Genomic DNA, 24358 nt, shown 5'->3' with positions numbered 1-24358 from the left:
TGAAGGGTATATGTTCCATCTGAAGGGTACATGTTCCATCTGAAGGGCATATGTTCCATCTGAAGGGTTTTGTTCCATCTAAAGGGTATATGTTCCATATAAAGGGTATATGTTCTGTCTGAAAGATACATGTTCCATTTGAAGGGTACGTGTTACATTTATAGGGTATATATTTCCATCTGAAGGGTACATGTTCCATCCGAAAGGTACATGTTCCACCGGAAGGGTGTATGTTCCGTCTGAAGGGTACATGTTCCATCTGAAAGGTATATATTCCATCTGAAGGGTACAAGTTCCAGCAGAAGGGTATATGTTCCATCTGAAGGGTACATGTTCCGTCTGAAGGGTACATGTTCCATCTGAAGGGTACCTGTTCCATCTGAAGGGTACAAGTTCCAGCAGAAGGGTATATGTTCCATCTGAAGGGTACATGTTCCGTCTGAAGGGTATATATTTTGTCTGAAGGGTACATATTCTACTGGAAGGGTACATGTTCCATCTGAAGGGTATATTTTTCACTCAAAGGGGGAATTACTTCCTGCATGATTGGTATCATGAGAGAATGAAGGTCCAGTGCTGCCCATTCTTCTGATTATTTTCAAGAAAAGCTAGAAATATGTAATTTTTGTGTGAAATTTCCCTATTTCTATAGGCACACAACCAATTCAAAAAAATTATAATAATGTGCAGGCCAAACAAAATCTATGGGTCTCCAGTTTTTAGTCTCTATAATCTAACCTCTGTATGTGGATGTTTGCATGTGTGTGTGTGTGTGTTGCTTTAAACTGTTTATGAATTTAACACCAAAGGCCAGATCCCGTATAGCCACATTCTTTAAAACTGAAGCAAAACCAAGATTAAATGGAGGCCTGAAAAAAAAATCTTTGATTCAACTGGTTTGCGCTAAGATGTCCAAGATATCTTTTGGAAAGAAGCATCTCTGACTTCGAGGTTTATGATTTTTATAATTTTTATGATTTTCAGATCACTTGGTAATGACATCGTTGGTTTGCTTTCATCCATTCATGGACAGATGCACATCACAGAAAAAATATTTAAAAGAATCTGTGCAAGCACTTGCCATATTGAGTGAGAATGAGATGAGTGACACCAAGTGAGACATAACTGAACTAATGAGGCATGATATGTTTACAACATTCTTCGTGAGTTGTCAGGTTGTTACTTTAAGTGGTAGTTCTGCTATTTTTAGCATATAAAAGGTTACGTCTTGATTCATAGCTTTTGTTAAAATCATATCATCCTGCTTAGAAAGAAACATTTCTCTAGAAGTTGCTGTTACACGGGGATATTTGTTATTTATAATGAAGTACGGTTGTGTTTAAAACAACAATAAGTTGCACAGGCACTTCAGATGCTCTGGAAAAGATACACATATTTGAGAGTATATACCCAGAGGTGAGGGAAGCTTTAAAAATCTTGGTCCTTACTACTTTCTAAAAGATGAAACATAGCTTTGCAGTTAGTGAGAACCTCTAGTTTCCAAATTTTCCGCTCTTTTGCCTCTGCCTTGCAGTGGATTTTGTTTCTCGGGTAAAGCAAGTTGCACCAATACAAAGGTAAACAGTCCTCATGTGCATGGGATCCTCTCCCTTTCTGCTTCGGCCCCTCTCTCTCCTCTTTCCTTCCTTTCTAAAAGAAATCAAATCTTTTCTTGTAGAGATTTTTCAAATTAAACTTACTGCAGTTTTTTAAAATTGTCATCTGTTTCCTTGCCCCAGCTCTCTTCTCCAAGGGCAGCAAGGACATTGAGTTTGGAGCTTTGGGCATCGAGGAAGTAAACCTCAGTGGGCTGAGACCGGAGCAGCACACGCTTCAGGATCCAGTCAGCACAGGGAGAGCCCTGGGCATGAGGAGCATGCTCATTAAACTATATACCACCTTTGCAAACACTCTCCCATTGTGACCGTGGCCATAGGTCAGCTCTCCCACCAAGAGCCCTTCCTCACCTCTTCCCTCTAAAGTAGCACTTAGTCATTCCTTACCCATCCTTTTGATTTTGTTTGCTTCTTTTCATAGTTTGTTTTTTAGTATTTTTTAAAAACAGCTCATTGAAAAATAATTGACATACAACATTATAAAATATTGAACAACTGACAGGTACATATTTAGAGTGCAAAATCTGATAAGTTTTGAAACATGCATACACTTGTGAAAGCATCACGACAATCAAGATAATGAACATATCCATATCCATCACACCAAAATCACCCCAAATTTCTTTGTGCCTCTTTGATGTCCCTCCTTCCTATCCTTCCACATCTTCCTATCTCCAGCAAACACTGACCTGCTTTGCATCACTCTAGATTAGTTAGAATTTTCTAAAGTTTTGTTTAAATGGAATCAAACAATGTATACTCTTTTTGTTTTGCTCTTTCTTCTCAATATAACTACCTTGAGATTCATCCAGATCGTTGTGTGCTTCAAGAGTTTATTCCTTTTTCTTGCTGGGTAATATTTTATCATATAGACATGTTACTGTACAAAATTGGGGTTCTCTGTTCAATGTGCATAAACAAGCCAATTAATTATGGCATCAGCCTTTGGGAAGAGAGATCAGCTTTATTCCATGAGATCAATCTGCAGGGAGACGGGGGTGTGTGCCCTCAGATCTGTCTCCCCGTTCAGGACTTGGGGCGAAGTTTAGGAGGTTAGGAGAACAGGCTGGCACATGGAGATGCTGGTGGGGCAGGTTTTGATTGATGGGCTTCAAGCATTTATGGGAAGGTTTTAAACATTTATGACAGGGTTCTAAACATGTACGAGGAGGTTCTGAACTTTTATGATGGGGTTCTAAACATTTCTGATGAGGTGGGAAGGAATTTTAACACTGGCTCTTCCTGAATGAGGGACCGTTCACTTCTGATAAGAGTCCAACTTTTCAGTTCCGGTGGAGTCCCAGTCCTTGGGTTCCATGGGGAGGAGGATCTTTGGTTCTGCAGTCATTTCACGTCACGATTTCTTCTTTTGCATGTGCCCTGGCTACAAGACTTTGCAGATTTTCTGAAGGGCATTTCTTAATCACTCTGTTGATAAGAGATGGGGTCAGTTGAACTAGTCCTGGTGGGCCCATGGTTACAGATATACCATAATTTATCTGTCTCTTCACCTATAGATGGACGTTCGCATTGTTTCCAGGTTCTACTTTTGGCTTTAGAAATAAAGCTGCTATGAACATTTGTGTACAAGTCTTCATAAGAACAAAAGCTTTCATTTCTCTCAAGCAAATTTCTGGAATGGCTGGGTACTACGGTAGATACACATTTAATATTTTAGGAATGTACCAACTGTTGTCCAAAGTGACTGAACCACTTTATATTTCTACCCTTGTGTATGAAAGTTCCAGTTGCTTTATATTCTCACCAACACTTGGTATGGTCAGTCTCTTAAACATCAGACATTCCACTGCATGTGTAGTGGCACTTCATTGTGGGTTTATTCACATTCCCCTAATGACTAACGATGTTGATCTTTTCATATGCCCATTGTATATCTTCCTTGTTAAAGTATTGGTCCAAATAATTTATCTGCCCATCATTTCTTGAGTTGTATGTGTGCATTTTGCAAATATACATTATTTGCAAAGTTTCCCCTTGGATGAAGCTTGTCTCTTCATTCTCTTGACAATTTCTTTCAAAGAGCAGCAATTCTTAATTCAATGAGGTCCAATTTGTCAATTTACATTTTTGTGGATCATGTTTTTTTTGTCGTCACATTTAAGAAATCGAAGCCCAGGCTGCCTAAGCAGAGCGTGTGAACTTAACTGCTACGCCACTGGGCCAGCCCCAACACATTGTTTTTATTATTGTAGTTTTATAATAAGTCTTGAGGTCAGGTAAAAAGGTCTGCCGACTTTGTTCTTCTTTTTCAGTTGTTTTGACTATTTTAGGTCCTTTGCATTTCTATGCGAATTTTAAAATCAGTTTGATAGTTTTTATGAGAAGCTTGCTGGGGTTTTCACTGAGATTGCACTAACCCTACAGATCACTTTGAGAGCAGTGGACATCATGATGATGTTGAGTCTTCCAATCCATGAACACGGTGCACCTCTGCACTTATTTAGGTCTTCTTTATTTCACTCAGCAATGTTTTATAGTTCTCAGTCACAAGTCTTGCACATATTTTGTCTGATTTATTCTTAAGTATTTTATACTATTGATGTTATTGTAAATGGTATTTTTCGATTTCAATTCCCAATTGTTTGTCGTAAGTATATGGAAACATCATTAATATATGTATATTGAGCTCAAACCCTAAGACTTGCTAAACTCATTTATTAGTTCTAGAGACTTTTTGTAGATTTCATAGAATTTTCTACATAGACAATCACGTCATCTGAAAATACAGACAGTTTTACTTCTTCAATTCCTATCTAGATGACTTTTATTTCTTTTCCTTTTCTTGTTACACTGGCTAAAAGTTTCCATGCATGCTGAACAGGAATGGTGAGAGTGGACAACCTTGCCTTGTTCCTGACCTTAGGCAGGAAGTATTCAGTCTTTCATCACCAAATATGATGTTACCTGTAGGTTTTTCATAGATGCCCTTTGCCCTATTGACAAAATTCCCTTGTGTTCAACTTTCTGAGAGCTGTATTAGGAATGGATGTTGACTTTTGTTAAATGCTTTCCTATATCTATTTTTATGTTCCTATCATTTTTCCTTTTTATTCTGCCAATATGGTGACTCATACTGATTGATTTTCAAATGTTAAACGAACTTTGCTTTGTTGGAATAAACTCGAGTTGGTCATAATATATTATCTTCTTTTTTTGTTTTTTGAGGAAGATTAGCCCTGAGCTAACATCTGCCAATCCTCCTCCTTTTGCTGAAGAAGACTGGCCCGGAGCTAACATCCGTGCCCATCTTCCTCCACTCTATATGCAGGACACCTACCACAGCATGGCTTGCCAAGCAGTGCCACGTCCGCATGTGGGATCCAAACTGGCGAACCCCAGGCCGCCAAAGTGGAACGTGTGCACTTAACCGCTGTGCCACTGGGCCGGCCCCTAGCTTTTTCATACATCGTTCTATTCAGTTGGCTAAAATTTAGTTGAGAGCCTTTTGCATTTACGTCCATGAGGAATATCAGTCTGTGATTTCTCTTCCTGTTGTGTCTGTCTGGTTTTTGTTATCAAAGTAAAGCTGTCCTCAGAGAATGAATTGGAAAGTATTCCCTTTTCTATTTTCTGGATGAGAATGTGTAGAACTGGTATTATTTTTTCCTAAAATATTTGGAAGAATTCCCCAGAGGCTAGTGAAACCATCTGGGCCTGGAGTTTTCTTTGTGAGGAGGTTTTCAACTAAAAATTCAATCTCTGTAAGAGATATAGGACTATTTAGGTACCTATTTATTCTTGAGTAGACATTAGTAGTTTGTGCCTTTTAAGGAATTGGTCCTTATCATCTAAGTTGACAAATTTATTGGCACATAGTTGTTCAAAAGATTACTTTACTATCCCTTTAGTAACTGTGTGATATCACCTCTTTCATTTGTCCTCTTGCTTTATTTATTTCCTCAACAGTTCCTGGGAACTTCTTTAGGAGCATCCTACAAATTTTAATATGTTGTGTTTTCATTTTCATTCAGTTCAAAATACTTGCTAATTTCCATTTGGATTTTCTTCTTTGATCCACGGGTTATTTAGAAATGTGTTACTTAGTGTCCATATATTTAGGGGTTTTCCAGAAAGCTTTCTGCTGTTGATTTCTAATTTACCTCCATTATGGTCAGAGAACATACTTTATAATACTTAAATTCTGCTAAGTATTTTGAGACTGTTTTATAGCCAGAATGTAGTGTATTTTGGTTAATACTCTGTGCACTTGAAATGAATATGTCTTTTGCTGCTGTTGGGTGCATTACTCTGAAAATATCAGTTAGTCAGTCGATGGTGTTGTTCTAGTCTTCTGTTTCCTTACAGATTGTTTCCACTTGTCCTATTAATTATTGAAACAGTGTATTGTTACTGCTGACGACAGCTGTAGATTTTTCTCTTTCTCCTTGCAGTTCTATCAGCTCTCACTTCATGTATTTTGAAGCTGGGTTATGAAGTGAATAAATGTACAGGATTGTTAGGTCTTCTTGATGAATTAACCTCTTAATCATCATGCCTTAATATTCCAAAGATATTTTCATTGGGAAAGTAGGCTTCAGTGCAAAGAATATTACCAGGAACAAATGATATTCATTTAGCTATTCTAGCCTTCTTTGGATCAGTTTCATCATTGCATACATTTTCCATGCATTTACTTTTAACCTGTTTGTGTCTTACATATTTAAAGCAGGTTTTTTGAAGGTTAGCATATAGATGGATCTGCTACTTAAAGGGCTTCCTCTAACATTGCTGTGCAGGTCTGGTTTGGTGGTGATAAATTCTTCCAGTTTGTGAGATGCTCGCCCACCGCCTTTTCACTTGCATTATTGCCAACAAGAAATCTGCCGTCAGTCCTCTCTTTGTCCCTCTTACACATACTATGTCTTTTCCCTTTGTCTGCTTTTAAGATTTTCTCTTTATCACCAATTTTAAGCTACTTTATTATGATTTTCTTTGGTTTCATTTCTTCACATTTCTTGTGCTTGGAATTTGTTGAACTTCTTAGATCTGTGGGTTATAGTTCTCACAAAATTTGGAAACTTTTCAGACATCATTTCTTCCAACATTTTTCTTTTCCCAGCTTCTTCCCTTCAGAGTCTCTAATTACTCAGTGATTAGGCTATATGAAGTTTCTCACATCTCTTTGATGCTCTGTCTATTTTGTTTTCAATATTTTTCTCTCCTGTTTTCATTGTGATTCATTTCTATTGCTATCTCTTCAAGTTCACTAATATTTTCTTCCACAATGTCTAATCTGCCATTAGTCACATTAAGCATAGTTTTCATTCCATACATTGCAGTTTTCATTTCTAGAAATTTGATTTGAGTCTTTTTATATCTTCCATGCCTCTACTTAATATGTTCAATCTTTCCTCTAGCTTCTTCAATACATGGAACACAGTTACAATAACTGTTTTAATATCCCATCTATGAAGTCCATGATCTGTGTCATATCTGGGTCACTTATAATCGACGGGTTTTTCTCTTTGCTAGAACCATGGACTCAATGAGCTGAAGCATCTCTGGCTCCATGTTCCATGATTTGGCCTTGTCATTATCACTGCAAACTGATTCTTGACATGTCTCCAGTTTACAGCACTGATTCTGCTCTAGAAACCTTGCTACCCACTCCACATACAGCACCACATCAAACTGGGACTTCCTTTGGGTTTGTTTGCCCTTCCTTGGGATCTACGTATTTGAGACCCTACTAGCACTGGCCAGTTTGCAGGCTGCCAAGCTACTGGCTCCCTCTCCCTTCTGCCTGGGCTTCTCAATTAATGCACCCTACTCATGCCCTGAGATATCTGCTACCACACTTGGCACTCAATGGCAACTGTCTGGATTTTGACCTACAGGCAGTGTAGCATTGTGGCTAAGAGTGAGTTACAGAATCTGACTGCTTGGGTCTGCATTCCCGCCTAACCACTTAGTAGGTATGACTGAGTAACTGATTGACTTCTCTGCACTTCAATTTCCTTACATGTAAAAAATAATAATGATACACACCTTATCAGGTTGTTGTAAGGGTTAAATGTGATACTACAATATAAAGAAATTAGAATAGTGTCTGGCTCATAACATTTTTTTTTGTTAGAGTAGGAGGTACAGCCAGTATTTACACCCGGAAATCTGACTCTGTAGAACATGGTCTTAACCATGAAGTGATATTCTGATTCCTGTTGGACAATCTGTTTTGCACGTTACAGAAAACTTCCCTTCTGTATTTGCGGCTGGGCTGCTTTCTCTGCTGCCCACGTGCTCTAGTCCTGGTGTCAGCCTTACGCATGTCCTGGCTGCCTATCCAGCCGACAGTTGCCTAAGAGCTCTCTAAGTCCTGAAGGAGAGCAGAACTTGTTTTTGTCAACACTAGGTGAAAGCAGAAGATAAATGAGCGAGAAAAAGAAAGCATCTAGGCAAAAATATTTCCAGACTATTGAAGAGAAATCAACTTTCTTCCCCATTGCTGAATTTTTTTAATTTACTTTTTAATTTTAATTTTATCTTCCCAAGTCAGAAAAAACACACAAGAAGTACACTTTTTAGTGCCTTACAAGCCAGTAATTTTTTGATTTTTCTTTCACAGTTCAATATTTCATATTTAGAAGATGGGGAAAAGGTTAGGAATATGCACAGAACATTAAATTTTTAAATTAGCAATCAAAATGGAAATAAAGAAGAGTTCTGATAAGTATAGATTAAAGCAGCAGCTCGTCTACAACACAGGGACACATGAAGGCCGACTTTTTACTTTTAAAAATATCTCAGAAATGCTACCAAGCTAAGTGGCATATATTTTCAAGCTTATTTTAGATTATAAAAATTAATATTGATATTATGAACACAAATTTAAACACCTAACGAACATTTCATCTCAGCCAGAAGGCATCATGATTTGACGGCTCGGAGATCTTGAAATTACCATGTATTGTTCTGAGCTAACCAGCTCGTAAGCGTTACCTTTTCTGTAGGATTAATTTATGTCCATCTAGCGACGCTCCGTCAGCGGCCTTGACTCTGATCGGACAACCAACAGCCAGGCAGCCCTGAGTTACTGCTCGGCTCAGGATCATTCCAGTCTTCCCACAAACAGAGAGGGGGGAGAAAGGTCTAAATAAGTTAAAAGAACCAGAAAATTCAACAATGCGTCACAAATAGTGAGGTCATTATGCCTGGATAACCCCGGATATTAACAGTTGCCGAAAGTGAAACACTACCCTCAACTTAGCAGGCACGAGCCCTGCTCAGAGCCAGTGAGCTCCTGTCTGACAAGGGTGGCATTTCACAGTTCAGCGCAAAATAAAGCAAACCTTGATATCTTCATTTGCCCTTTTTTTCTGTGCATATTTCACAGTGCAGCTATTTGGGTCCATCACAAGTCACTTGTTACAGTTACAACTACGGAGCTGACTGGAAACATGTATGCACACAAAAAAATGCAGGGAGCTGAAAAGATTGAAACAAATACGTAAACTTTGTAGCAATTTAAAGTTTTCCTCTGGGTCTACACACCACAGGTTAAACATTTTAAGGTGGTGTGTGAACGCTTGTGTTTTAAATGTTAGGATTCTCTGATAGAGAATAGATTGGGAATACTGTTTGAATGGTCATTTAACAATTTTTCTCACTTAGAGAATCAACACAACATTTTAAATAAGTGGCAACAGACTGAAGAATTCATTTACACATATTGAGGATTTTCAGCCTGCAAAATTCTCTATCCTAACAAGTAAAAAGATTTATTGTGAAAAAGGGAGAGAATGTTCAATCTAAAAATATTTTCAAAATTGTTTTCTTTTTAGCATGGAACTTTTATTTCTCATGTTTTTTGTTGTGTGGAAAAGAAATATCTCAAGACTTAGGAAAAGTATTCTTTAAAAATTTTGGTTCTAATCAGCACTGACTGGAATCCTCATTTGAACACGCTTGTCTGCACAGAAAGGAAACTGCTTGAGGTGAGGAAAAAGAATCAGCATTATATCAGCACTTTCTGTATACCAGACACTGTTTGGACTTCACACGTGCTGTCTCATTTATCAGTCCCCACAGCAACCGTGCAACGCAGCTATGCCTCACTGCACTTTACAGATAAGGAGAGAGCGGTTCGGGGCTGCCGAGTAACTTTCCCAGGGTCACAAAAGAGATTCCAATTCCCATCTATCTAACTCCAAAACCCATACTCTTTTCAGTAAACACGTCAACTATTTTTGAGGAAATTTTAGACAAGTAAAGGTTTTTGATATCATGAAATTCTAGACGCACATATGATGGAGTTACAGAACAGGAGATGTAGGAAAGGCCCATCCACATCAGCTGGTCCCACTCTGTTCGGATGAGAAGCCTAAGGCCCAGATACAGTATGTGGCTCACCTGAGGTCACACAGCTATTCAGCAGCAGAGGTAAAACTAGAACACTGCCACCGTGCTCATAAATTGGTAAACATGGAGCAATGTTTTATATGACAGTGAAAAGGCCTAGGTTTTGAAAGCAGACAGACCAAGAATCCTTCCTCTGCTACTTATGAGCCTCAATTCGTTTGGCTATAACATGAAAACCTGCATAATTTTTATAAAATTAAATGAGATAATAAACATGTGTAAGATGCATGATGTCTAGCAGATGTTTAACAAAATGGTAGAGATTGTTACTAAATCAGAGACAAAATACAACTTTAAAAGGGCTGGTGGCAGTTGGTCTCCAGGTTGGGAGCAGATTTATTTCTCCCCTAACCTCATTCTGCCTCGGTATGTGAAGTGAACAACCTCTCTTAATCCCCTGCATCTTAATTACTCTGTAGGCTTGTTTTTAACTCTCAGAGAATGAAAGAACAGCACCTAAGGGCAATCCACACTGCATTTGAGAAAAGAGTCTCAACCCCCTTGCCCCCAAGCTCCTAGCAGCAAACTTGCCCGGGGGGTTCTGGGCCCCTGGGAGTGCCGGGAAGAAGAAAAACCGTCTATGGTGAGGAGGCAAAGGGAGGCAAGACACAAGAAGGGTAGACACCAGCTGCGCCGTCTCTTTCCAGACACAAATATTTGGTGGCAATTACAAGACATATTTCAATAGTAAGAGGGAAGGGAGGGGCAATCAGATGTTCTCAATTAAATCAGATCCGATTGTATAATAATAAAGTAAAAAAATGAAACAGCACCAATCCTCAGGTATGAAACGTGTTAGGCATTGTTCACATTTCATACTCAGGACTGCCTCTAAAACCGTCCTTACAAGACCATATGCCATCACAGTATGGTGCAAATCCCACAGGCTCTGGGAAGCCCCAAGATAAAGAACAAGGGGTGGAACCAAATAACAGACAGGCAAACCTCTTGAAAACACTGAGTCTGCGGCCTATACGTAGGCTCTCTGCTGGGCTTAAACACACTCTGGGGTCTGAACTAAGCAGCACATCTAAAGTGAGTGAATGCTCACGTGGCCGTCTACAGGAGTCCTCTCCACCAGACAAAGCCAAGAGCAGAGAGGTAGCCTTTGTAACAGCCAAAAAGTTGTCTCGCTTTCATCTGCATGCTTGTGTGCGTGACGACACTGCGAGCTGGAGCTCGGGAGTCACCCAGGGAGAGCAGACACTCTTGGGTACCTTTGTGATCAGCCACACGCTGGCTGTGGGCCACAGGGTGGATGTCACCATCTGACTCCCGCCGCTTGCTGCAGTACCGGAGAAGCTCCGCTTCGCAACGGAAACAGAGGCATGAAGGATAATACTGGGGTCCACCTACACCGTGAAGAGAAAGATGCGTTTGTAACTATAGTCTGAAAGCTAATCTTCCTCCATGCACTTACTCAAAATAAGTTATTCTAGAACATAGGTTTCTGATTGATAAGATCTCTTTTGAAATAGTACTGCTCAAACCCATTTAATTAAACTCAATTAATAATTTCGAGCACTGGCTCTGATATGCAAGGCTCTAAATTGCGTGGTGCAGGATATTATAAAACATTTTTCCTGCCCTAAAGAAATTTACAACAGTAGAGGCAATAACACACACAGACACACACACTCAATTTCATGTTAAGCTCCATACAGATGACTAAACAGTATTATAGGTATGCAAAGAATTGTAGGCTCATTTCTGCTGGAGCAACAAAAAGTGGAGCATCCAGGAAGAGGTGAGATCTGAACCAGGCCTTGAAGGATGGAGACAGTTTGAGAGGAATAGTGAAGAATAAAAAGGTATTCCAAGCAAGGGCAAAGAAGCATATAGTCAATGTGTCTTAGGATTTGTTGGTAGGCTAAAGGGTAAATCTGGCCAAACCTAGAAGGAGTCCAGCCTAAGGCTGTGGAGCTAGGCGTCAGCAGGGAGCCAGTGAAAGCTTTCAAGCAGGAGGGACTGCATTATAGGCAGTTACTATGTAGCAAGGTTGATCTGGCAAGGGTAGACATAAGGGATTAGCAGAATGGAGACATCAGGCAGTGAGAACAGGCGGGAGTCCTCGCAACCTCCTAAGAAGAAAGGATATGAGCTCAGACTTCAGAGGCCATTGTGGGAATGGATGGGAAGGGCCGAGTGGGGAGACACTGGTCGCTAACACCCGTAGTTGTCTTCAGATCACACAGGTCAGAGGCATCGCACACATTCTGGCATTTCCCACTCAGACTTGATTGTCAAATTAACAGGCATTCACATCACTTGCAGGAATTCCACTACTTCATATTTAATAAACTTTGTCTCCTAATTTATATGATCACTTTCCCAGAGCAATCATGCTAAATTTTTAAGTACCAATATTTATTTGTATAGGATTACTGGAATACACCTATTTACCCTTTAAACCCAATAAATGGCATTGATTCAAATCAATTTAAGTTATTCTCTAATATTAAAAAGTCATTTCTAAATCTTTGCTAATATTAGATATTTTTTGAGTAGCAAATGATTTTTAGAAAAACAAAAATTTAATGATAATTTAAAAGGTAATATTTTACAAATGTGACCAGGCAATAATAAAAGGGTATAACTAATATATTTGGTAATTATTCTATAATGGGAGATAGTCACTTCTCAAGAGGAGGAGATGTCACATGACTCCTATGTGTGAAAACAAAATTTAAAAAATACAGCAGCCCTGCCACATAAGCAGATGTGACCTACCGCTCTTTGATTGCGTCTGCCCCAGTCAGGCAGTGGTGACCAGATTCTGGAGGGGAGTCCCCACAGTTTCTGAACAATGATAAACTATATTCTACTAATCCGCCCGCCACAGGACGCAGCCTTGAAAGTGGCGCTCTTGCTCACCCTCTAACTTCCAGTTGCCATCACACTCAAAACTCTCCTTTGCAACTGGGAGAAAGATTGTTTTGACTGGAATTAGTCAGACAGAAGAACTGTACTGCCAACTGCTTCTTTGTGTAGCACCTGCTGCCAGCGCCTAAATTCTTGTTATCTCCACCACATGGTTTAATCTTTTAACAGTTGGCTCATTGGTGAAGAAGGAAGGGGTCCTTTGTGTCTGTCCTGGGTTGGCACCCAGTTTGAACACCATGCTGTTCTCCGAGAGAGATTTTGCTGGACAGGTCCCAAGTGACTCTACTCAGACCAGACAGAGCCGGGCCCACGAGCTCAGCTTCATTTCGTGTTATTAAAAAAAGATCCTGCCAAGCCTGGGGTTCTAACATACTTAAAACTGACAATGGCCACAAAATTTCTCTTCGTAACTTCACCTTATTTTTTCTTTTTAATTTAATCTGATAGCTTACCTTTAGATCAAACATTCATAAAGGTGGGGAAGATAGAAACTGTGAAAACTGGAATCCAGAAAAGAAAAGTGCTCTGACAGCCTGCAACATAATATGCCAGGTGTGTGTGTGCACATGTGTGTGCACGCACGGGCATGTATAAAAGCATTTATGTTGAGACTGGTCTCTAAATATGTCTCGTCATGAATGTCATTAGAAAACCTTTTTAAATCCCATTGAGAATCAAAAACAGAAAATCTCTTCAATTCTCTTGCCTATCTATATACATAGTCCCTTTAGACGACCACTCTGATTTTGCTTGTCTGAATAAACTGTGCTGATATAGAAGCTGCCGGTGACAGAAATGACGCATGCACCCGCTGGGCCAGTTAAAACTTCCTGCTTAGTTTTCTTTTTCCAAGTCCCTAATGAAAGTGGAGCAGCCTTCAATATTCCTGGGAAAATTCAACAGTAGTAAGAGAACCACGTCCGGTCTTTTCTGGCAGATCTACCGAGGAACAAAACACAAGACAATAAAATCTTCCTTGAAAGAAGACGCTCATAGACTACAACCCTCATTCTAAACAAACTGTTTGCTTTTCTACATAGAAATTGTATAAGATGTTTCACTTTTGATAGTGAATTTAGGGCCAAGTGAAATAATTTGATACACAAATTAAAATCACAACTATAAGAAGTGTCCTAAAGTCTCTTTCCTCTTGGCCTGATGTTCACTCTTACTGTCTCCATTCTCTAGATCCATCACTGATCAATCCACTCGGCTCTAAGGCCAAGAACTGGAAAAGTGTGAAAGCAGAAAATATTGGTGAGTACATAATTATGCAAGCAAATGAGGGGAAATATCTAAGACTGGTTATATAGTACTCACGTAGCTTTCAACTGTTGGCCTAAAAATAAAGGAGTTTGGATTTTAATTAAAGTCCTGTGTCCTAGCCTAAAGGCAATCGGTTCAAAGTTTACATTAAAATGTTGTATTTTCCCCAGTGTAAGTTATTTGTAGAAAACATTATTTCTCAGTGACTTGCTCTCCAAAGAAACAGGAAAGTAAAGAACCATTTGCCTTCTCCCAGCTCCTTTGTGACAAACAGAATAATACATTCTGCTGGCGCCCATGACTGCTGAATTTACAAGTTAGCTTATAACAAGCACACCATAGTCCTAAAATCATAACTTGGTATTTTTCTTGCTGTTTCCATACTGAAAGCTGTCACGAATGTCCTCTGATGTCTGATCATACTGAAAGGGTAGGATCAAAATAAGTTTCCTTTTCATTTGGGGAGAATACATAATCTGCCAAACACAGGGGTCTGTTTTTCCACCATATTTTCCCATAACCAGGCTTTCCTCAAACCATTCTGCTTATGAAATGATTTTTCTTTTATATTAACTACCATGAAGTTTAAATCTCATTCATTTCATGGAAACATATAATTGTATTGCCCTTAAACTGGGGCCATCTAAAAATGTTGCCAATTGAAGTAACAATAGAAAACTGTTGAAAGATGTATTCGCCAAATTGTCCATTTGTAGTAGATTCCAAATCTTTTTTTGAAATGGATAAAAGAGCAACAGGTTGTAATTGTCGGGGTCACATCTGTCTCCCGCATTGCTAATAGGGATTACATGTTCCAAACGTTTCTCTGTAGGAAAGGTTTCACTTGTCAATAAGAGATTACAAAGAACAGGCAGGGGTTGGGCACTGATGCCTCTCTCTCAAGCCCATTTTCAAGTGTCTGCATCAAGAATATTGCCTTTGCCTCCCTCCTCTCTACCCCTGTTGTAATCCTCTTACTGTCTTCTTTACCGCAATGAGCATCAAGATCCTACAATAAAATGCCCTGTAGATAACCATCACCTCCGCCTGAATCTCTCTTTAAAGGTGCTCCTTTTCAGGTGATTAAATTACTATTTCCAATACACTGATCATTTCTCTGTATATAATTGGAGGCATTTTTCTGGAAGGATTTTAAAGGTTTCATAGCTAAGGGAGGGCATTTTTCTTTGAAAGCTTCTCTTTCCTAGCCAGTTTATCAAATCTGCTTTATTTTACTATTTTGGTTGGACTGGAATTTTATTCCAAACCAATTTCTTCTTCTAAAAATACAATAGAGTACAAACTTTTATTTAAAATGAGTGTTTTACCACTTCCACTGAATCATTAGAACCAATTAATAATGATGAAATAACTGGGTTGTTATTCTCTCATTTCTCAACATTAGAAAAGATAGTTTTCTTTTAAAGTCCTACTTTGTTTAAAATCAAAGAAAGAAACCTCTTTTGGGTTCTTCTGCTTTGAAAACTTTGATATTCAATGTTTCTTTCAGGTGTGAGCTGGTTCCCGTTGAAAGAGCTAGTTAACTAGCGAATGCAATTCCATTGAGCTAACTCCGGGCATCCAGATATTGCAGCTGAGAAAGGATGATCAGGATGCCCTCTGCCCTCGAGGAGTTTCTAGTCTAGCAGGGAGGATAAGACAAGGGCCTCCTGAGTTACCTTCCTCTCACAAGGATCATATCAGATCTTGCCTCTGCTTGAATGTTTCCAATGACTCCTCGTCTTCTACAGAACAACATCCAGAACCCCTAACACTGAGTTAAGACTCTTTACGATCTGATCCCAACTTTCTCAGTCGAATCCACCCTTCTCCCCTTTCTACCCCAGGGTGACCTGAAATATGCCCAAACATGGAGCACTAACTGACTTCAAATCATGCAAAAAATGTTGTAAGAGAAACAGCATCGAGTTCAGTGTTGTTATGAAGGGCACAGATGGATGCAACGGGGGATCAAGGCTGGAAGCATCACATCTGGTTTGGGAGCGGGGTTGGGGTAAAGAAAGTGTCCATGAAGCAGGCACAAATCAGAGAAGGCGAGAATGATGGGCAGGATCTCAACAAGCATTTATTGAATGCCAACTATATGCCAGACATCGTGCTAGGATATGGCACAAGGGGACTGAGAAGGCTGGGGGTGGTGACAAAGAAAGAGAGGCTGAATTCCAGGCAGAGGGATCCACACAGGCGTAATAACAGATATCATGGAGTGCTTTCAGAAAACAACAAATGAACAGCCTGGCTTGGCTAACACACAAAGAAGATATGCCAGAACAGTAGCCTTGAAAGACAGGTTACAGCGGAATTTGAAAAACTATTCCTCAAAAACGTATTGTGCACCTGCCCTACCTTCAAGCCTTGGTGCAGCACTCAGGAATAAAAGACAAGTGAGACACAACACGAGTGGCCAGAGAATTCTCAATTTAGTGGAGGAGAAAGACACAGAAACAAACGCCTATGCCAAAACACAAACTCTGAGAACCACTTTTACAGGATGAAAAGAGTTCTAAGAACACGAAACATTTTGAGGTTAATTCTCTCTGGAGGATCTGGGAAGGCTTCAAGGGGGAAGAGGAAGGTGAGTGAAGCCTTAAAAGGCAAGGAATGGCGATGGTGGGTGGTATATCCTGTGCAAAGAACAACATGCCCCGGTAGCAGTACAGCAAAGTGAGGGCATGTTATGGTTCACAATTTACCGCTCTGACTGCAGTGTAGGGTAGCGAGAAGACGGAGAAGAGGGGAAGACTGGAAAAGCAAGGTGAGAGTGGGGGAAGATTGGAGGGGAATCGCAGAAGGCCAGAGGAAGATAGGAAACCTCGGTAGACAATGGCCAGGCTACAACAAAAACCTAAAAAGGAACGCCAAAATGATCAGAGCTATGGTAAATAAATCTTAATGTCAGATGAACATAAAATATAAAAGGCATTAATTCTTAGCACACCATTCAACTTATATTACATAACTCACATCATTCAACTTTATTTTCTAAATTTGTTCAAAAATAGACTAGATTAGAAATAATTATTTTATTCTATTTTTATAATTTTACTATTTAGATTCATATATGCCTTAAAACAAGTAATATTTTCAGTATAAATTTTGACATAACAGACTGAATGGATGGCAGGGAGAAATTCAAAAAGACCAGGACGGGACAATGTATCTTTGGCATTGTCTCTTGGAAAGAAAGGGCCCAAACCAGCGGACAGGAAGTCCTACCTTCTTTGGGTATCTCTATCTCAGAGGGTGCTTTTTGGTTTGGATTTCAAGAGCTCAAAAACTAAAGCTTGTGCAGGTGAGATGAAGAACAACCCTACCCAGTTTCGCAGCTGTGAAGAATGAAGGAATTATTCCTGCACTGGAGACATGTCTAAAACACCTGTCACAGTTCAGCCAGGAAAAAATTCTGTACTGGCAGGATAAATTTCTAAGTGTAAATTAATAAGTAGACTTTCTGTATTGGGTTGCCATGAGTTAAGTTTTCTAAAAAACTCCTGTTGCTTTGACACATGGACCCATAGAACAAATAAATAGACCTGATCCTCAAGTGCAGAGAGATAACAGCCCCCTGAAAGACCTGCTGAAACAACTCCAACTTATTAATACAATTGGGATAAAGGAAATATGCTAGACAATAGTACCTAGATGAGGTAATTCAGGCAGAATGTTATCAAGTAGGAATGCTATATATTGGTTCAGTTTTAAAGTATTTAATCAATTAATAGTAAGTAAAAATAATACCTGCCCAACATTTGTAAAATATTTTATAGTTTTCAAAAACTTTCACAAATATCTGCTCAGTCACCATGTATTGACTGAGTGTCCAATACATAAAATATCTTATTAAGGATAACAAATAATTCTGACCTTGCTCTGTAGGAAATGGTTCCCCAAGTCCACCGTTTCAAATTGATCAGGTATCTGTTGACTAGTGCCACTGAAATTAATTGGAAATCCCTCACAAACTTCCCAACTAAGAAAAGTAAAATATAAAGTTTTGTTAGAATAAAATGTATTTAATTATAATACCCTTTAATCTACAAGTATAATAATTTATGCATCTTATACTCTACTAGTGAGAGAAAAACCAAAGTATAGTTTATAATCTTTTCACACAGAAATTTGTAAAGTGCTTTAGGAAAGGGAAGGCTTTAAGTTTTTACCTTGCAATTATTTACTATATTGGGGGATTCCATGCCTAATTAATCAACAGAATAAAGAAATAAAAAATGATTTTTAATCTTACAGAATCATTCATAGAGGAGACCATCGGCATTGTTAAATGTATATTCTAAATACATGGGACTCTGAGAAATAAAAGATGTTCTTATCCTTACAGTGGTTGTGTTAGCACGTTAGCCTGGTATTCATAAGAAAGTCTAAAGAGGCAGCATGGTCTAGTTTGTACATGGACCAACCACAAAGCGGAGAGTTTGGGATTCATTCTTAGTTCAGCCAAATTACTTACTTTAAAAATGAGCCAATCTTTACCCTAAAGAAAATTACCCGCTCAACACTGATAGGTTAAGCCATACAACACAGCAGGCTATTCAACAGAAACCAGTTCCAGGACAGGTAACAGTATTTTTTTTCCCCAAAACTCTGAGAAATATAAATAAGAATATAATTATTAAGACTTCAAAGGATCCACTTTAGAGTGTAGAAAGAAAGCGCAAATGGAAACCCAAAATTAAGTAAATTATCTTCAAATTAGTTTGTGCTCAGTAGGGCCAGTTCCACATTGTTACACTTAGGGACCTACATCTAACCTGAATCCATTCAATAAACCGTATTCATTGCACCTGGGGAAGTAAAATTAAGAAGAAACACAAGAATTAAAATTTAAACTCCTAGCTAAAAACTGAAGAGAAAGGGTCTAGGCAAATTTAACAGGTTGAGGAAAGATTATTGCAATGAAATAAATCCTCTCATAAATGGGAATGCCCATAACAAAGAATGCTGATGAGTTATTTTCTATCCACAAAGAAAAGGGGAACAAGACAAAACAGATTCAGATCTTTCTGGAACATGCAGGCAGCCACTGGGGGACGGAGTTGTTGTTTAAACAACTACCAAGGAAGACCCGGGAGTCTGTCTTTCTAGACACATTTAGCAACCGGTTGACACTGTCTACACTGAGTGACCTCAACAGACTGCTCTTGGTTCTCTGGATCTGCCCTCCACTTCAGCATTTTCACTCCTACATTAAGGAAAGTTGTAACGTGTTAAATTACAAAGTATTAAAGCTAGATGGGTCCCTATAGATAGACTGCCTGATTCAAGATAGTATCAGCATCATGCTGCAATGTCCAATGTGGTAGCCACCAGCCACGTATTCTTATTTAAATTGAACTTAGTTTAATTCAAACAAAATTAAAAATTCGGCTTCTCAGTCACATTAGTCACATTTCAAGTGCTCGTTAGTCACCAAGTGTGTTTCCATCATAACAGGAAGTTCTATTAGACAGTGCTGGATGGGGGTTAAGCCCTCAGTTTGCGAGAAAGACAATCTGGGTTAGAAGCTGGGCTCTGTCTGCACCAGCTGTGTGACTGGGAAATTCCTCCTGTGCCTCAGTTTCTGTCTCTGAAGGATGGAATAATAATACGATAATAGGTAATGATGGGATTAAAATAATTGTTTTGAGGATTAAATAGGTTCTTGCCCAATTCATTTAGAACTGTGCCTGGCCTATGGTCAATATTCAGTAAACACTGGGTTTTCATCATTTACAGATAAGAAATTGATACCCAGCTGCTTCTGGACAATGGTGAGCAGAGATGGGCTGGATGCCCACATCTTCTGACTCCTGCTCTTCTCCTCACTATCCCACCACACCTCCAGCATATTGCCTTTGTTTTCAATTTATCATCATCACATGAGTCTTAAGTAAGAACACTCATATAAGAAAACATATTATTTAATATTTTAACAATTCCATCCAAAACTATTACTTCAGAAACATCCATGAAAAACACTTTTTATGTTTCAAATAAAATTAATATCTCTGCAAAGCAGAAAATACAGTCTGCTCATTGCCACCTATGGTTTTTTAAAACTCAAGGAAAATGAATGATAAGCCTCTTAGGCACTAGCTCATTATAACACGAAATAAATCAATAAAGCAAATAATTGCTTATTTAACATGATTCAAAGAACAACTTTTAGTGTTTCAATCTGTCACTCTGGGAAATTTGAATTAGGCGAATCAGATTACTGTAACCAAGCACATGTTAATTTACTTGTCACATCCTGGGAGCAGAGCGGCACTGGGGTCCAAGAAGGTTTTATATGCGACTGTAATGCCACCTCTGGCAAATGCAGCCACCTGGTCAAAGGTCAAACCCAAAACAGGGTTTAGTGGAGATCTGAAAAATGGAAAAAAAATCAAAGCCAGCTGCAAAATTATACAAACATTGAAATTTGAGTACAAATAAATAATAAAACATACAATACCAGTGTCTAGTGAAATCCAGAAATAAGTGAATTTCCTATTATACAGCACCATTGTTGGTGTCCTATACTGAGACCTGAAATGCACATTGTAGTTTATTTGGCTGATTTATAATATACCAACGATAGTTGCAACACATGTAATTTTTAAAAATAATTTCAATAGCAAAAGCAAAGTATTTAGTTGAGAAAAACAACCAGTTGCCGTTAATATAATGTTATTTTTTCATGTATAACTGCAGTGCAAGATATCCATAATAATCTTTGGAGCTGATAATTAAACGAATCTTTGATATTTGTCTACAAACAGCTACTTTTTTGTGAGTTCAGTAAATGCTATGCTGATTTAATTTTTCATATTATATACTGTCAGGTACATTGTTTTAGGTTAATTTAATTATTTCAGAATTAAAATCAAATAGAAAACGGATATTAAATAAAAAGAACAACCACTATTCAACTATGAGCCATTTTTTTCTAAATTGGTGACACAGATTTGCTATTTAACTCTAGAATTATACGACTCAACCACATCATCTGTGTGGTATTGTCAAAAATATTCAAACAGACAAATCCAGAATGTGGGACATTCTACAAGCAAAGCACCTGAACTCTTCCAAAAAGTCAACAGCATGAAAAACAAAACAAAAGACTGAGGAGTATTCTAGAGTAAAGAGAACTAAAGACAATAACTAAATGCAATATATGAAGTATGTTTGGATCCTGGATTACAAAAAGCTCTAAGGCACATTTTGGGTAGTCTGGGTATCGATTGTTCGTTAGACGATATTACGTTACTGCTGACTGTGTCAGGGAGGATGACGAGGTGGTACAGAAGAATGCCCTGCTCACCAGGGCTGCGACATGAAGGGTTACGAGGAAAACTTTCACGACTGCCTGGGACTAATCTCAAATTGTTCAAAAGAGAGGGAGGGAGAGACAAGAGAGAGAAAACAAATGAGCAATCTGTTTACGTTGGTGAACCTAGGTGAAGGATGGATACATCTGCATTGTACTATTCTTTCATGGTGTTGGGTTGTAGATTGGATATTTTTCAAAATAAAAATTGGGAGAAAAATCATAAAGAACTCAAAACAGAAGCAGATACTGGCAAAATCGCCCTTTGCCAATAAGTAAGCCGACGCACCATCTCAACATATATTAGACACGTTAGAATCACTCTCTGAAAATGAATATCATTTACTTACTACATATTGCACGTTTGCTCAATCTATTTTAAACTAGATGGAAATAACTTTTTAGATATAAACTTTAGAAGTTCCAATAGTAACAAAATGCTATAATGTTCCCCAATGCTTTATATTGGATTCAAACCAGAAAAAAATACATTATCCTGTTAAAATAACAATGATATACAAACATACACACGAATTCCTCCAGCTACAATCCTTAACTGATTTTAGAACATTCCAGATACTTAGCATTTTACTAGTTATTCCACAAATATGATCCAATTAATTAAGAACATGTGTTTGATCTTATTAAAATACTGTATTATAGCAAACATCATTAAAAACATCAAAATTAGTCAGTCATTGCTTTCACTTTAACAATGATATTTAAGAAGAAACCGTTAGACACACATTTTATTAAAGCCTCTCCTTGTAATTGGAAGACCTTGCTAAATTATGCAAGAATTCTGGCCATTTTAAAATGCATCACTGTTTTTATCACTATAAAAACAATTGTCACGATGTAACTAAATCACATTTGGGAATCTGCCCACGGAAGAAAACACCATTCCTTACGGATACTTTTAATTCTGTAAATTACACAGCATAAGAAATTATTAAGCATTTTAATTTCACTCTCCTGGGAGGGATGAAATTCAACTTTGTAATATGCTATCCACAACCTATCCTGACAACTCCCTCCAAAGCTTTCATGGATTTCTGGGTAGATTTGTTTCAGGATTCGACATTTTGACTATTAGAATACATAGCAAATACAACCAGCTCCTAGTTCTGTCTACGCTATTTTCATTATAATTAATACACGATCAGTTATACTCAAAAACCAAAATTATTTTCCCCTTTTTCCCCTACTCTGCTCTTCAGATAAACAAAGAGCTAAAAAAAAATTAAAATTAAAAGTAGTCAGAAAAGTGTGTTTGAGTTTCCTGACAAGCAGTTTCAGACTTCATCTGGATGTGCCCTGTCAAAATATGCATATATTTCCAGATATTCCACACAACAGCCCAGCCCATCAGGCCTGCACATTGCAGCCTTTTTCTTTTCTCAGAAATGAAGATAATTTTATGCAGGAATTTACCAATCTACAAAAATTTACACAATGCTCAGCAATAACCAGTAATTATTGTCGGGTAATGTAGGGCGCTTTTGAGGAATATAACTTCGATAAGATAGGACTTACAAGCTTTACCAATTTATCTTTAGCTGTCCTGTCATTGGTGCTTAAAAGGTTAAGACTTTATTTGTGAAAACATAGAGAGATAGTGGGGAATCATGTTGTCTACAGCTTCATAAATCTTGCTTAAGATCCTTTTCAATTACCATCCATTTCTCCTTTAAAAAGGGACAAAAAAATAGAGGAGTGGAAGCAGGTCAGGGCAGTGTGCGACAATGACAGTGTGATGGGCTTGGCCCCCCGCGGCGTTTCCATCTGCTATCATTAAGGTGACTACTCAGACATGAAGAAATCCCACTTGCTGTGCTGACAGGCAGACTTCAAGAACTATGACAAGGCATTAGGACAGACAGAGAGAGAGATGTCATATCCCACAAACAATACTGCCTCACAAAAAACGCCCCTGAAATTTTATTAGAACTCAAAATGAAAAAAAATTCGTAAAGTGGGCTACGTGGTTTCTCAGCTCTCCTTTGACATCTTCTTGCCCCTGGGGGGACCGAGGACAGACAGAGAACACACACTCACTCCTACCTGTATGCTTCACCGTGAGAGACCCAAAGTTTTTGCCCATTCTTCAGCAAAAGTGGGTTCCTAATTTCGTGACCATGCTCATCAAAAAGCCGGGTGGAAGAAAAATTGAGGCCTGACGGGTTGATAGAAGAACCTTGAAGCCTTTGATGAATCTTGAGAAGTAACTGGTGGTGGGGGAAAAAAATGAAGAAGAGGAAATAAGGTAAAATGTGAACATCTGTAATAGACTGTCTCTACTAGGCAACAAATGAAGTCCAAACAAACGATAATTAAATTCACAGAGAATGTTAAAAGAAGTGTGAAATGACGGCGACGTTTAGCTCAGGGGAAAGGACCAGGATGAGCCTGGACTGTAACCAGCAGGGGGTGCCACAGGCCTGTGGCTGAGCTCCGGCCCTCTGGCTCAGGCCGGGAGCAGAGACGTCTGCAGAAAGCATTTAGCTTCCACACGCCGTAAAAGCCTCTTCGATAAGGGTGATGCTTTCGTGTCTGAGCTACACATCTTGCCAGGGTCCTTCCAGAGCGCGTTCAGGTTCTACAATCGGCCGGCCCCCCGCCCCAACAAGCCTCAGATCACCCACAGTACAACAGGACTGCAAAATAACACAGTTCTCCTCCCACGTCAGTTCACCAAGGAGAACTCCTCCCGGATGTATTTTAATTAAGAGTCCTGCAGAAGCCTGCGAGCAGCCTCAATGATGGATGTTTCCAAGTTGTGAATAGGCCGTAACTGAGGTGCGAGGTACGAAATGCTGTCATGCCATAGTCTAAACAACGGCATTGCCAGTGTCTGCCTCAGCTTACATCTAGGGTCTCTACATTG

General features: G+C 38.8%; 1 protein-coding gene across 3 annotated transcripts in view; it reads right to left on the bottom strand.

Moving 5' to 3' along the window:
* DCDC1 (doublecortin domain containing 1) overlaps window positions 1–24358 on the bottom strand; it is a 427916-nt gene that overhangs the window by 181284 nt on the left and 222274 nt on the right. For all 3 annotated transcript variants that reach the window (XM_046637833.1, XM_046637832.1, XM_046637834.1), the window contains 5 exons: window positions 23536–23699; window positions 20403–20528; window positions 18030–18135; window positions 11213–11347; window positions 8577–8695 (listed from right to left, as the gene is read on the bottom strand). In XM_046637833.1, coding sequence (XP_046493789.1) covers window positions 8577–8695; window positions 11213–11347; window positions 18030–18135; window positions 20403–20528; window positions 23536–23699 — 650 coding nt within the window. The remainder of the gene's footprint in view (window positions 1–8576; window positions 8696–11212; window positions 11348–18029; window positions 18136–20402; window positions 20529–23535; window positions 23700–24358) is intronic.

The sequence above is a fragment of the Equus quagga genome, chromosome 14 (assembly GCF_021613505.1).
Source record: "Equus quagga isolate Etosha38 chromosome 14, UCLA_HA_Equagga_1.0, whole genome shotgun sequence".
Classification (NCBI taxonomy): Eukaryota; Metazoa; Chordata; class Mammalia; order Perissodactyla; family Equidae; genus Equus; species Equus quagga.
Note: the sequence above shows the minus strand (reverse complement) of the source record. Positions and strands in the feature narration are given on the sequence as shown.